Here is a 14,191-nt window from a genome sequence, read left to right as displayed (position 1 = left end):
TCACATTCCTCTATGTCCAGTCAAGCCAGCCTCTCTAGAATGTCAGCCATGCTTGATGTGGGACCATTAGCTATGAGTCCTGGCTAGGTACTGAACTACCTGAGATGCTGGACAGTCACCATTCACCGTCAACAAACCACTGCCCCCACCACACACAAATGTAGACCAGAGAACACGAAAGTAACGTTTGTACCACATAAAACATAAGAACCGGATGCCCATGGTCATTCCAAGTCTGTCCCCCGACCCCCAGGGATTGTAGGTCAGCCTGGCACATTCAGCCCGCGCTGCTCATGGGGCCTCGTGCCGTCTCCGCAGGGCATTTGAGCAGGGACAGACTTCTGAGTGATAAAGAGCTGAACATAGAGGGGTCTGAGAATAGAAAATGGGGGAGGCAGTTCTGGGGAGCCCCTATAAAGTCTGTGCTTTGAGCAGCTAGGCGGGCTTTCCTCAGAGGGGAGATGTGCTAAGATCCCAGCTTTGGTGAACAGGCCTTTAGGCCTCAGGCTACAGCACAGAGTCCCCTGATAATCCTTCATTAAGGCATCTTAATATGCATGAACTCATCAGCCCCTTTACAAAGAGGCCCTGGAGAGCAGGCCCTGCTGGAGTTGCACTATGTATGCTGGCAGTGGGAGAGATTTCAGAAGGCCCTGGAGGCTGGGGACTCTGCCTAGAGGGGAATATAGGGTTCCACTGGAGGGTGGATGCCTAGAGTGTACTCCCATGATGCTATCCTTCTCTCTGGGGCTTTGGCATCTTCAAGCTATCAGAGCCCACAAAGCAAAAGCTGCCAGGGCAGTCCATTGGTGCGACCACAGAACCCCACATCACCACCCTGATTCTCTGTTTCTCCACTAGCAGAGATTAGGCCAGAAGCCCACCTTGCCTCCAGGGTAGAGGCTGAGAAGGTGTTTTGTTGTTGTTTTGTTGTGTTTTAGAGTCAGGCCATCTACCAAGGATACTAGCCACATGTGGCTATTTAATTTTACATTATTTTCAATTCAAGGCAGTTAATTTCAGTCTTGTGTGGCACCCGCCACATTCCCAAAGCTCAGAGAGTGCAGAATGGAACCTAGGCATCACGGTAGCACCTTGTCTCAGTGGACAATGCTCCAAGGCTGTAGGCTGGGCTGGCCACATCTGGTGAGCAAGAAGGCAGCATATGGTCTATGAGAGAGATCAGTGGCATCGTCAGGAGCCCTGAGCAGACCTCCCTGCTGCTAGAGTTGGAGCTAAGAGAAAAGCAATAATACATGGGAGCTCCTGCAGTGTATTTATGGCTTCGGAGCTGAACTGCAGAGGAACTTGGGGGTCGTAGGCAAGTCAACACAGTCCCTGGTCCTGTTTATGAACAGAGGGCTAAGAGTCACAGGGGACTATGAGTTGGTTGGACTGGGATCCCTTGACCAGCAGCCCTGATTGGCTTGTAGCACTCCTGCCCCCAGCTCACGGCTGCTACCCCGTGTGCAGCAGGCAGGCACAGGCCTGAGCTGACTGTGGACAGCATGTCCCACGCCTAGAACTGCAGCCCACAGAGATGCTGGGTAGGGGCAGCCTGCAAAGCCATTACAGGGCATTAAGTCAATGGACTTCTTATTTGTCAGTGTTCCAAAAACACAGCAGGTGGTTTTGACTCTGAAAGACCAGAAAGAATGCTGGAGATCCAGGGTGGGGACAAAGGCTGCAGAAGGAAAGATTCCTGTGGTCCTGTCTCTTCCAGGCACTGTGAGAATTGCAAGCCATTGTTATTACACTTCCTGGTGTTTGCAGGCCAGGGCTGTATCCCCAGATCCAGTTTCTTTGCCCAAAGTCACTTACCCCACATCCCCAGGCCTGACAGCCACCTCCTTGTATACCTTCCTAGTTCGCATGCCAAAGAACATGTGTCTGCCAGCTCGGGGGGGAGGGGGGGTGTCCGAGAGAAATAGCATGGAGAAGGAACCTGCATTTTCTTCACTGTAGTGTCTCTGGTTTTGGAAAGTGGTACCTCAGATATTGTAAGTGCCCAGTAAACAAATGCATTTTTAACCTCAAGTAGAAAATGTACAGATTGAGTGAAATGTAGCTCCACACTGCCTGCAGGATGGACTGAGACCCTTACTCTTGTCCATTCTAAGAGACCTAGCCAGGGCTGCCCGGTCTGGGCTGCGTTCCTGGACCTGCGACTCCTGAAGACCACAAGGGCGTTTTCCTGTTCCTGAACTGAGAGCATCCTTGACATCTCTAGATAACCCCACACCATGGTCTTGGAGTATCCCACAATACCAAGTCTCTATGCTATCTCCAGTTTATTGCTGCAGGGTCCATGATAGGATGAGGCAAAAACTGAGGACATTAGCAATCTGGGCAGGACATTAGGACCACTGAATCCTGTCAAATGGCCTCTTCCTCCTGCCTCACCATCCTGTTGCACAGTCAGCATACCTGGGTCCCCTAGCATAAAGCCTTCTGTCTCTGCACTCCTGCAGAATACTACTACCCAGTCCATCTCTCTCTCTCTGTCTTTCTCTCTCTCTCTCTCTTCCTCTCTCTCTCTCTCACACACACACACACACACACATACACACACTGCCACTGCACTATAGACCAAACCTAGAAGCATCATCCATCCTTCCTGAAGGTTTAGCTATTTTAGCCTGAAACTTGAGAAGTTGGAGATAGGTTTTGTCATGATAAAGGTAAGCTTAATTTTTCATTTACCTCCACCTAATAACTGACTGAAAATAGGCCCTCCTGTGTTTCCCGAAGACAAGGGATAGGAAAATGCCTTCCTGGTGACAGGACAATTTGTCAGAAAGTTATGAGTGAGTTCAGCAGAGCTGTATAGGAAGTGTATATTGAACAATATGACACACTGGCTTCTAATTGCTTCTGCCTTTCTGATCAATAATACATGTTTTCAAAAAGCCTTCTGTTTGCATTTACACAATGGACGGTAACTACTGCAAAGGATCCATTAAGACCTATTTTAAAAAGTGCATTCTTAAAAAACTTGTCTAAATCTGCATTACAAGGCAGATTATGAAACTGCCTTGGGAGACGTTTTTCTAAAAGGCATTCAGGCCGTTTCTGCTGGACTTGCCAACTATGCTCACTGCCCTATCCATGGCTTGCCTGTGAGCCAGAGAGCTTTCTCCACAGCTCCAGATGATGCATTGAGATGCGGTCAAGCCTGGGGCCCCCATAGCGGCCAGCTATGCCTTCCACCAAGACATAGAACGAGCAGATGCCCGCTATCTCAGGTAAGTGCAGTCACAAATCCACCTGCCACTCTTGAAACCCAGCTGAAGAGTCTGAAGTGGCAAGGGGTGGGCTCTGGGGTTCTGGGACTCTTTCCTTCCAAAACACCTGTGGGTCAGAAGGCCTGGGACCTATGATTAATCCAAGAGGGTGGAGGACAAGTGTTAGCTCTAGCAGGCCAGGTTTGTGTTTAACTCAGGGGGGTCCTACCTGAGCGGGTGGGAAACCCAGAATAGGGGGAAGCAGGCACATGGGAGGAGGGGCCACCAGGCTTCATAAGCTACCTTATCAATAGCTTCTGGTATCTTTGGGTTTATACTTCTATAGCTATGGGAATAGTCATAATACCAAGGTCTACTCACAGGGACTGTAGTGGGCCCTGACTTAAGGCTCTCTCTCAGGCAACATAGGGAGAAGGAGCTGCTTCCCAGGAGACCCCAGACTTGAGACAGAGAAGAGCCTAAAAAGATAAAGAAAAGCACCCACTGTCCAACTGAGCCCATCCATATAGGATTCCTTAAGCTCAAAACAGCATTGCTAAGCAGTTGTCTTGATGGACTAAGTTAAGGGAGAACCCTCTGGAGGATATTGAATGATTTAGTCAACCTGGGTTGACTTAGGCTGGGTGAAAAGACAGGGATGGGATTCCTCTAGGGGAAGAAGGGAGAAGGCAGGGGGAAGAAGGAGAGGGGGAGGGGAAAAAGAACCCCCGCAGGAGGAGCATGTGGAACGCTGGGCAAAGAAATGAAGTCAGTCATGTTAAGGGAGGCTCTGTCCATTCCCTGGCCTCAGATATGTAGGCCTCCCCTGCTGCTTGCCTTCATGAGGTAGGGGCTCAGGCCTTGGGTATCTAGTCAGGCTCCTAGGTACAAGAAGAATGTTTTCTCACAGACAGACTGAAGTCCCATCTACAAGTGTCTTCAATGGGTGCCGAGGCGGGCAGCCAGGCAAGATCTCCAGAGGTCATACATAGTACATCCTTTGGCTACACTCAGCCAGCCCAAGCCAGGTAGCCTATGCATATGTTAATGATTTAGCATATTTGATGAGGATGCACCTACTTGCCTCCCTTGAGGTACCCTCCGAGGTAGAGCTGTTGGGCATGCTTTTCTTCCTGCAGCTCCCTGGAGGACAGCCAAGAGCTGACAGGGAGGCAAACTATGGCGGAGAAATAGATCCACCTCCACCCACCTCAGCACCCCACTGGGGTAGTGGAGTGCAATGGGGAGAGAGTTCTGAGTAGTGCCCCCCAAAACAGTCACAGAATCTGTGCTTCCAACTACTGTGTCACACTGCCTGCAGGGGACGTGCCCGTGTCCACGCCGAGGGACCTTCCTTTCCAGTGCTTCCCAGCCTGAGCCGTACTCTGGACTACGACCCCTCTCTAAAGGCACTAAGGACCCATTGTTCTTGTCCTTGCCTTGAACTTTCTTGAAACTCCCCGGACATCTCTGTACCTAAGCCACCATATTCCTAGAGCACCCTCTTTCCTACTGGAGCAAACCTGTGCAGTTGGGATCTCTGTCCATGCTGAACCCGGCCCCCACCCGCTAGTCCTTGGCTTGTGTTTTACGGCCAGATGCAAGGACTCCAGGTAGGCTTTACATACTCAGAAGCCATGTGCGACCTCCCACTTTCTACAAGGATAGCATGTAAGCTGCCTACCTGTCCACTCCCCATGGCCGTCAGTCGGCTTCTGAGGGCAGACGACACAATGGGCTGGGAGAGGTAGAGTTGCGAAAGTGCCAAGAGCTAAACACTCGTTAAATCACTCCAAAGCAGCGTCCTGCACCACAGCGTCTTGGGGGGAATTCTGCTTTTTAGAATACGTGTGGGTAGTGACCTGGTGGTAAGACATTTGCCTAGCATGCTTCCGAATCTGAATTCAATCTCCAGTATCAATTTTTTAAAGAAACAAAGTATCTCTGTGGGTGAAACTTAGCTCCTATCAGACAAGGCCGGACTCCAGGTCCTAGAGCATTTGTGCCCTTCAGTGGGGGTGGGGGGTGGGGGGGCTGGAGAAGGGCAATGTCAAGGTCAAGTTCTGGGGAAGCTAGGCAAGACAATGGTTATGGCTTTACTGAGCATGTGCTGGGTGGTGACCCTGAGTTCCATCCACATATCTTTTAAAAAGAGTTAAGTCCTCTCTCTAGGAGGAAGATGCTTACAGTTGGAGAAAATGAGGTTCAGAGTAAATTGATTAGGAAGAGACAAAAAAAGAAAAGAAACGAAAAGGAAAGGAAAGAAAAGAGAAGTAGAGCCTCATGCAGACTGTCCCCTTCCCCCAAAGAAGAAAAGAGACAGGAGCGAAGAATGTGGCTTCTTAGGGAACTCACAGGCTAAGACCTTTGAGCCTGGCCTCAAACCTCTCCTAAAGACAGGGAGACAAGCCACTATTTCCACTCCCCTAGAGGAAGCTCCCTCCTACAGCTCAGATTCTGAAAACTGAGTTCATATCTTGGGCCAGGTAGAGCAAAGTTTAGACCTTCCGCGTGTGGTCCTCAACGGCAGCTGGTCCAGGGCTTCCCTCTGATCTGGCTGCTGCTATCTCTGTTCAGCTCCCTGGGCGTGCACACGGGAGAGTAAGCTATGAACTCAAGTATGTAGGTGTCCATGTATCTGAACGTAGGTGCGTGTGTACATGCATGCATGCATATGAGTGTTCAGGGGATCACATAAAAGTCCACTCAGACCTAGATCTTCAGAGGAGAGAGAAATGTCTCTACCATGCTATCTGGACATTCAAGGTTGTAAAAGCTTGAGAAGCAGACCAGAGTGTATTCTTACCTGGGTCCTTAAAATGGCCAGACTTCATCCCAGTGTCAGTGGAGGAAGTATAGGAGTGAGGAGTTGACCAGACTTTTCTTTCTACATTCTATTGGAAAACAGCCACAGGAACCTGTTTGTAGCCACACACACACACACACACACACACACACAGAGAGAGAGAGAGAGAGAGAGAGAGAGAGAGAGAGAGAGAGAGAGAGAGAGAGAGAGAGTACCTCCCTTTCACCTTCCTATTCAGGTCCCTTCCTTGGGCACAGGCCCAAGTGATAACTCCAGGGATCCAGTGTATTAATTAGCACCTTGTGACTAATTCCAGCCCCATATTCCCAAGGCCAGTGATGTCAGGGTGCCTCTTCTAGGCTGGAAGGCTGGTGGTCTGGATACCCACCCGTCAGCAGGCAAGCTCTGATCTCAGCTGGCCTGGCCCCAAGTCAGCCTATGTCTTGGCAGCTTCTGCTCCTGCCTGTGAGGGTGACTTCACTTTGACTTCATATCTGCAGAGTGATGTACAGATTGCTTATTCAGCCCTGAGCTCAGCCAGGCAGGAGGGTGGGGCTCTGTATACTGAAGGAGAGGAGCAGCTGAGCCCCTCCCCCGGGGCTCAGGTTCCAGGAGGGACCTGTTCGTTCACTCCAAGGCCCTACAGGCGTCTGTTTGTCTTTCCTTCCGTGACTAGTTGCTAGCCATGCTTCAAAAAGCAGCTCGGAGTAGGGAGAGCTGGGATTTCCCCACGGGCATCCAGAGCCTGCATCTGACCTTCCATTTCCCGCCTACAGGCTCCCACATCAAGGGTAAATATATTTAGGCATAAATTGGGGAAGGGGAAGTTAGATTCTTCTGGCAAACGTCTGTTTTCATCCTTCCCAACACACCCCTCGAGCTGCTGCCCTAGCGGTCAGTTCACATCCTAAGAGCTCTTCTGTTTGGTGGGATGAGAGCTTAACAGTTCCCAGCACTGCACCAGGCTACAGTAGCAGGTCTCTTTGAAAGGTGTGCAATTAGCCCGTGTCTTGGTCCTATTGGTCGTACCGGTCCTGGGAATCACAAACAAGTCCAACAGGAGCCCCCAACCCTCTTCACCACAGGATATATTGTACACTGGAAACAGGCTCTCTGTCCCTCTTTCTCTTGGCCGGAGCTCCTCCCCTCTTCCCCAGAAGAGGCTGCAGGCTCCAAACGCGCTTCTCACTCCCGCCCCCCTGATAAATGGCGGAGGATGCTCTTCGCGTCCAGAGACTGGAGGGGCATCATTCTAGTCTCTGGGTCTCTTTGCGAGTTGTAAGTAACCAGTCTGCCTAGGCGCCGAATCTTCTGTTGCTCTTTCTGGGCGGCGGGAAAGGACTAACCGAAACAGCAGGCAAGGCGCACGGGGTGAGAAAGTGGCTGTGCCAGCAAATAATCATGGATCCAGGTTACCTTTAGTAGACCAGCACCCGCACCACAACCCACACGCACCCAGCACCGACCCGCCCTCATCCCAAGAGGAAATCGGGGTTCCCGCAGCAATCGGGTGCCGCCCCACCTTGCCCCACGCTGTACCTGGAGCCCCGCCCCTCCACACACCCGCACCCCTGGTCCCGCCCCTCTTGCTGCCCCTCCCTCTGCGCCCTGCCCTGCCCCAGTCCGTTCCCGGGACGCAGGCAGCGAAGGTCTGTCATCAGTACCGCAACTGGAGCCGTGCAAGCAACAGCAGAGAGCGGCTCCGAGTCCGCAGCTGGGAGTCGCGCCCGGACGCAACGCGCCCGCAGTGCCCGCTGCGCCCTGGCTGGCATGGGGAGGCCGGGCTGAACGCCGCACCCCACCGCCGAGACCCGCCCGCTCCTCAACCGCGGCCCTCGCGCGCACCGGCGATGGCGAAAGCGACGTCCGGCGCCGCAGGGCTGGGGCTGAAGCTGGTTTTGCTGCTGCCGCTGCTAGGAGAAGGTGAGTCCCACGGCGGCAGGGACCGTAGGGGTCGGGGCGAAGTTAGCGCTGCGCGCCGAGCCTGGAAGCTGACGCGCGCAGAAGCGCGCTTGCATTGGCTGGCACCGGCCGCCTGCGCGGCTGGCCGGCCTACGGGTCTGTGAACCGGGTAGCTGCGGCTAGCTGCTGCGCTCGGGCCGCCGGCTGGGCGCGGCTCGGCTCGCCTCTGGTCCTTTCGAGTTGCGGGCTGGGCAGCATAGTCCGGGCTCTGCCAAAGCCGCAGCTGCGCATCCCAGACCGGTCGGGTCTCTAACCGCGGCCGTGTGCCCGGGCGAAGCGGACAGATCTTGTCGCCGAAGGGGAGCAGCTGCGAGCGGACGGGGTAGGCAGCCCTGGGAAACCCACGACTTGAGCCAGACCTTGGAGACTGCAGCGCCTTGATTTTTCTTTTTGCGTTTCATTCCTGCACTTGCTGTAGTTCCGTTCTTCTGGCTGAGGCAATCTGTAGTAAAGGTTATTTTTTCCCGTGGGTGTATTTGCCGCCCTGGTCTTTAAAAACCTAAAAGCCTGTGTTTCTCGCTCCCGCCCACCCCCCACCCCCCGGCGTGTCTTCAACAGAGAGTACGACATGGTCTGAACTCTGCCCCACAGCTGGGAGTCCTGTGCCACTCGCACTTCGACTGGAGCACCTGAAAGTGTGGATTTTGGAGGCGTAATAGGGTCCAGGGCTGACATTTGGGCCCGGCCACTCGGAAGTCGAGTGTGGTGATGTGCCGCCAGCATCATGCGCACATAGGAGCCCCTCATTAGGTGTGGCCTTTCAAAGGCTGGTCACTGCCCTCCTATACCGTGACCGAATGAACCCTAAGGATACAGGATACTGGCCCCCTTGACTGCACATTTTACTGTCCTTTCAACCTATCCTAACTTGGTTGCCTCTGGAAAATATATGTACTAAGTTTCCCTCTGATGTCAAAACTGAGCCAGGCCACCCTACTCCCATTCCTTACAAAGGGCTTTCTCTCTTTGCAACCTTTGGAAACAGAGAAGAGAATGCTCACCTTGTGTCTAGCGCAGAGTCTTGTAAAGACTGGGTTCGCTGACCAGCCCAGGACTGCGTTTGTGGGCCTCCAAGTACCTCAGAGAAGTATGGAGAGGGGATAAGATAAAGACTTTATCGTTGCTGAGAAAAAAAAAATAGATTGGAGTGCCTGTTCCTGGGTCTTGAGGTACTGTGGGGCACAGTGCTGCAGAGGGTCATAGGCCCCAAGGCTGTGTAACAAAATACAGAGCTTAACACTGTGTAGCTGCCCTGTCGTAGGGTTTAAACTTCTCAGGTGCAGGTATGTAGTCAGGAGTGAGCTAGGAAGACACGAGCTGAGCAACTTCCCTCAACCCACATAGCCCAATTTAGTGAGGTCCCCAGTGGTTTAAGGGACCTACCTCAGAGGTCTGGCCTGTGGCATTTGGCATTTTGACAGGCATTGAGGCAGATTTCTATGTGAAACCTCTCTGGCTCAGAATCAGGTGGCCACAGACAGCTTATAGAATCCAGGGACTATCTTGAGTCCCTGTCTTAAATCCTCCCCCTTCTGGATGGCCAAGAAACCACGATAGAGCTCCAGGAAGGGGAGCAGCGGCCTCATACCCAGGAAGAAATAATTGGGGTTCTGGAGAAGCCCTCTAACCTGGACTCTGGTGCAGCGGCTGTGACACTCATTGATCTGCTCCAGACTGCCACTAGAGAGCTCGGGTGCGGTTCCTCAGTGGAAGGATTGGGAACAGCGTGGCCTCCGGCGCCCTCTTGTGGATACAGTGTTCTAGTGGCTGGGCAAGTTGCTCACAGTTTGGAGTGGGTTTCAAGTGGGTCTGAAGAAGTAAGGGAGCCTTGTTCACAAGACTCAGCATACCCTCATTTCAAGTTGCCAGTACATGCTCCCATACTTCCTGATGAACTCATGCTCAAGAGAGCCATGGATAGGGAATGCCCTGGCTCCGTTCTCTCCTTCAGAGACCTCACATGTACACAGTACTGTGGCACACACTCTCTCGTGCTCCCATTACTGTTGGGCCCAGTGTCCTGGAACTAGAGATGACAACCTCCTTCTGTAAGTTGTTAATAATTTCTGGACTCCACAGTGCTCAATTCAGACACAACTCGACCGTGTGGATGAGGATACCGAGTCACAGTATCTTGGTCTCTCCTACATGTCTCAGGACACTTGGCCCTCCCCCCTCCCCCGACTACTTGTCGAGACTCCTGCCCCTCATCCTCTTGGCTTGGCATCTTGCTTAGCGGTTTTGTGAGAACCAAAGGATCTGTCACCCTGTCATGGAGGGTCCCTTTCTGGACAGCCCTTCTGTGTGTGAGGGATCCATACACTGGGGCCTGGGCCTCCTCTCTTGGCTTCCCCTCTTTGCTTCTTCCTTATTGAGCTCAAGGGATCCTGGAGACTTCTCCTGGTTCCCCAGGCTCATCTGGGCCCTTCTTTGTCTCTTCCCATAAGCTATTGAGCCCATTCTCACGGCTGGGCCAGCCAGGGTCTCCGGAGGGTGGGGCCTGAGAGCAGACAGCAAGTGGGGAAGTGACTGAGACCATTCACTAGATTGCCTTTATTTTCACAGAATTGCTTTAGGAACGGGCTAAGTAAATGACTGTTTCCTTGGTGGTGTGAAGAAAATGGGATGTATTCACCTAATGGGGTGCTAATGGCCTTTTAGCCAGGGGAGGAGAAAACTAATTAAAAATTACAGTATCTGGAGAAAAGGCGCCTGGGATGTGGAAGGAAAGGGGAGCTGGAGGCTGCTACCTCCCTCGAGATCTCCTCTTGGCAAAAGACTCTGTTGATCCCCTTTCCTGCTAGCACCCCTGCCATACTGTTGATAACCCTGTAAGGTTTGTGGTCTTCCGTTCCCATTTTACAGGTGAACAAACTGAGGTTCTCCAAACGTATAGATTCTGGAGCTCATGGAGAACTAAGGACTCCCCAGGTCCAGGTCTCTTGTCTTTAGCAAAGTCAGTGAGTCTGGTACCGGGAATAGAGATGAAGAAGGACCTGGGAGAAGACAGTGTTCCTGCCTGTCACACCCCAGCAGGTCACTCATGTATGACAGCAGGTGCTCTGGAGAAAGGCTGGACCAGATCTAGGAGTGACACGTGACATAGAGCACTGCCCACAGACATGAGGCCCGAGCCTCAGTGGGTCTGAGCAGAATTTTCAGTGAGATGTTTTTACCCTTGCTGGCTGGCTGACCCTGGGGGGTGTCCTGGGCTAGGAATGAGCACTGGGTCTGGCTTAGTCAGAGCAGTCCTGGAGAAGGGGGCCTGTGTGCTCTAGGCGATGGAAGAAGTTGTTTGTGTGTGTATAGTCAGAGGGCTGGTAGGGACAAGACAGCCAAGGATTATCCTTTGCTGTCTGAAGGAAGCGCCTTCCTTCATCATGGTGTCCTGTTAAGGGAGGGGCACAGCCGTGTGCCCTCATCCAGATGGAATCCTCTTCCCTAGGGCACTGGGGAAGATTGATAAAAGAAAAACGCCCACTGTGTGCCCAGGAAACAAGGGCAGCGCTGGCTAGGAAGTGCAGCCAGTACTTCTGGATGGGTGGCCTAAGTGTACTATGGAGGGGTGTTTTGTGTGTATGTGTGGGTGCTTCTAGGGTAAGGCTGGCTCTGCGCTTGCCTGGCAGCCAGTCTCTTCCCTCGGTCCTCTTCCATTAGCTGTGCTTTCCTCTCTTCCTCCTTCCCCATTATTTTTCTGTACGAATGACTTGATAGTACTAATCAAAAAAAAAAAAAAAAGCCTTGAGTGTTGCTTTTCAAGGAAGAACTAACAGCAAAAGACACACCTAGTAGTTATGGAGAGTGAGGGAAGGGGAGGAGAGAGGGGGTATGGTTCCCTTAGAGACCAGCAGCTGGCAGCAAGACAAGGTAACAAGGAATGGAGGAGCCTGGCCGAGAGCCCTGGGCGTGGGCCACAGAGGAAGTGATGTCATGGGGGGGGTCTGTCTGTCTCCTCTGTGAGGAATGTCCTCTGTACCCTCTAGTATGGGGTCTTTCACCCTAGGGATCTGTGGAGTTGGTACAGCTGACTCCAGGCTGTCCCCATTCATAAGAGCCTCTAGGGCTTTGTGTCCGAGGAATAGGATGAGACTGTGCCTCCTGCAGCAGGGCTCCAACTCCCCTCAGACAACACAGATCCTTCCCTGACAGGTTGCAGGATCCTGAAGAGCTCTTGTGGACTTCACCTTCTTCCTCCTTGTTTGCCCAGCTGTTGCTTCCCCCATCACCCACCCTTCCTGTCCTCGGCAGCCATGGAGAGGCCCTGAATGGACCTCCCAACCCTGTGATTGATTGGAGGGTGCTTCAGGGAACACACCTCTCTGCCGGAGACTGGAGTCTGTCCAGCCTGTAGACCCCTGAGCGGTCTACTGTGACCCTGACCTAGTCAGGTACCCGTGAGAGGAGGCAGCAGGATGCTGTTGTATTCTGCCAGCTCTTTTCCAAGCACATCGGTGCTTCTTAGAAGATGGCTGATGATGAGCTACCAGTGAGGCTGCTGCACCACCTGGGTGCTCAGGAGAGCAGGTGGCCAGCCACAAGCAAACACTTCTGTTTGCTTTTGCCTGGTGGGTAGCTCCACTTAATCAGAACAGCCCAGATGCTAGGGCAGGTTAACTGTTCACCTGAGCAGGTGTGTGCCTGCCTGGTGAGCCAGCAGTGGAGCCCCTTCTCCTTGGTGTCAATGGTACCCAGTGGGCTCTGCAGCAAGAGGTGCCAGTGGCCCTGTGGCCCAGGTCTTACAGGTGGAGCCCCTTTTTCTAGACTCAGGAGCTAGCAGGTGCCCCTCTTTGCGGTCCTAGGTCTTTCCTCCTCTGTGACATGGGGTGCTTGAGTCTCTTCTTCAGGGCTTTCATTAAAGGGCAGTGGGACACTAGAGCAGGAGTCAAGGGATGGACAGTGTTCATTGAAACCGATTCCACCCCCTTATGGGCCTTAACATACTCACACTCGGATTCCAGGAAGGGAAAGAGGGAAAACTTTACTGTCTTGAAACTTAAGGAACCAGAAAATACTGGAGAATTGTGCACTGTGGGAGAGTGAGAGGTGGAGATTGGCTGAATTTCCGAGACATTTTGCCAGCGCGACTGGAAAAGACGCGGATGGAGTCTGGGTGTCTCGAGGCCTTTGTCTACTCTGCTCTGCCTTCATGGCCCTCTTTCCTTACCTGGGGACATCTGCAGCTCTTGGAAGTCCTGAATCCATTCCAGCCCACCAGCAATCCAAGCAGCAAACGTGCCTGGGAGCCACCCTCCTCCCAGGCAAGACACATTTACTGTGCTTAGTCCTTAGGGATGGTTTTTTTTTTTCTTTAACCCCTGTGAGTGCTCTAACCTGGCTTGTGACTCAGCACAGGTGGTCAGCTGGAGGTCATCCCTTTACAAAAGATTGTTCCAGCAGGTCCACTGAGCCTCAGAAAGTCTAGACTGAGGTACATTTCAAATTTTTTCTTCCCTAACCACACCAGCCTGTACCTACAGTTCTGGACAAATGATACCAGCCACGTCTCCGTGGCTTAACATGAGTACTCTACCTATGTGACAGCTGGCATGTCCTCCTCATCCATGAGAAGCTGGACTCCTGGGTTTGTGCACCCAGGAGTTATATGCACTGAAAGATCCAGAGCTTTGTGGAGCCAGGCTTGGAAGGGCCTTGTATTACTTCGCCTGTGTTGCTAAAATCAGAATCACCCGCATTTCAGTACAGGGTAGACTTGAGAGTTCAGAGTATGTGTGGGGACACATACTTCTGAGGCATGCCTGTACACATTCTGGGGGTGATGGGTCTCCAGGCTTTGGACCGTTTTTAAGGTTGGCTTCTGTTGCTGTAAGAAACACCATGATTAAAACCAAGATGGTGAAGAAAGGGTTCATTGTAACAGCTTAGTGCATCACAAAGGGAAGTTGAGGCAGGAACTGAAGCAGAGACCAGGGAAGAATGCTGCTTATACTGCCTTGCTTTCTATGGGTCAGTTTGCTTTTTTTTTTTTTTTTTTAATAATACAAATCAAACTGTATCTCTAGGGGTGACACCACACAGTGGAACAGGCTTCTCACATCCATCAAGAAAATTCCCTCACATACTGGCCTGCGGGCCAATGTGATGGTGGCATTTTCCCCGTTGAGATTTTCCCTTCCTAGATGACTCTAGCTTGTGCCAAATGGACAAACGAAACTAAGCTAACCAGCCCAGACCCCACTCC

At 52.3% G+C, this 14,191-nt stretch overlaps 1 protein-coding gene across 1 annotated transcript in view; it reads left to right on the top strand.

Moving 5' to 3' along the window:
- The first annotated feature begins 7,212 nt into the window (after positions 1–7,212).
- The window catches only part of Ret (ret proto-oncogene), a 44,357-nt gene continuing 37,378 nt past the window's right edge, over positions 7,213–14,191 (top strand). Inside the window, exon 1 of the mRNA XM_031383107.1 lies at positions 7,213–7,953. Coding sequence (XP_031238967.1) covers positions 7,881–7,953 — 73 coding nt within the window. The 5' untranslated portion in view covers positions 7,213–7,880. The remainder of the gene's footprint in view (positions 7,954–14,191) is intronic.

The sequence above is a fragment of the Mastomys coucha genome, unplaced genomic scaffold, assembly GCF_008632895.1.
Source record: "Mastomys coucha isolate ucsf_1 unplaced genomic scaffold, UCSF_Mcou_1 pScaffold20, whole genome shotgun sequence".
Taxonomy (NCBI): Eukaryota; Metazoa; Chordata; class Mammalia; order Rodentia; family Muridae; genus Mastomys; species Mastomys coucha.
Note: the sequence above shows the minus strand (reverse complement) of the source record. Positions and strands in the feature narration are given on the sequence as shown.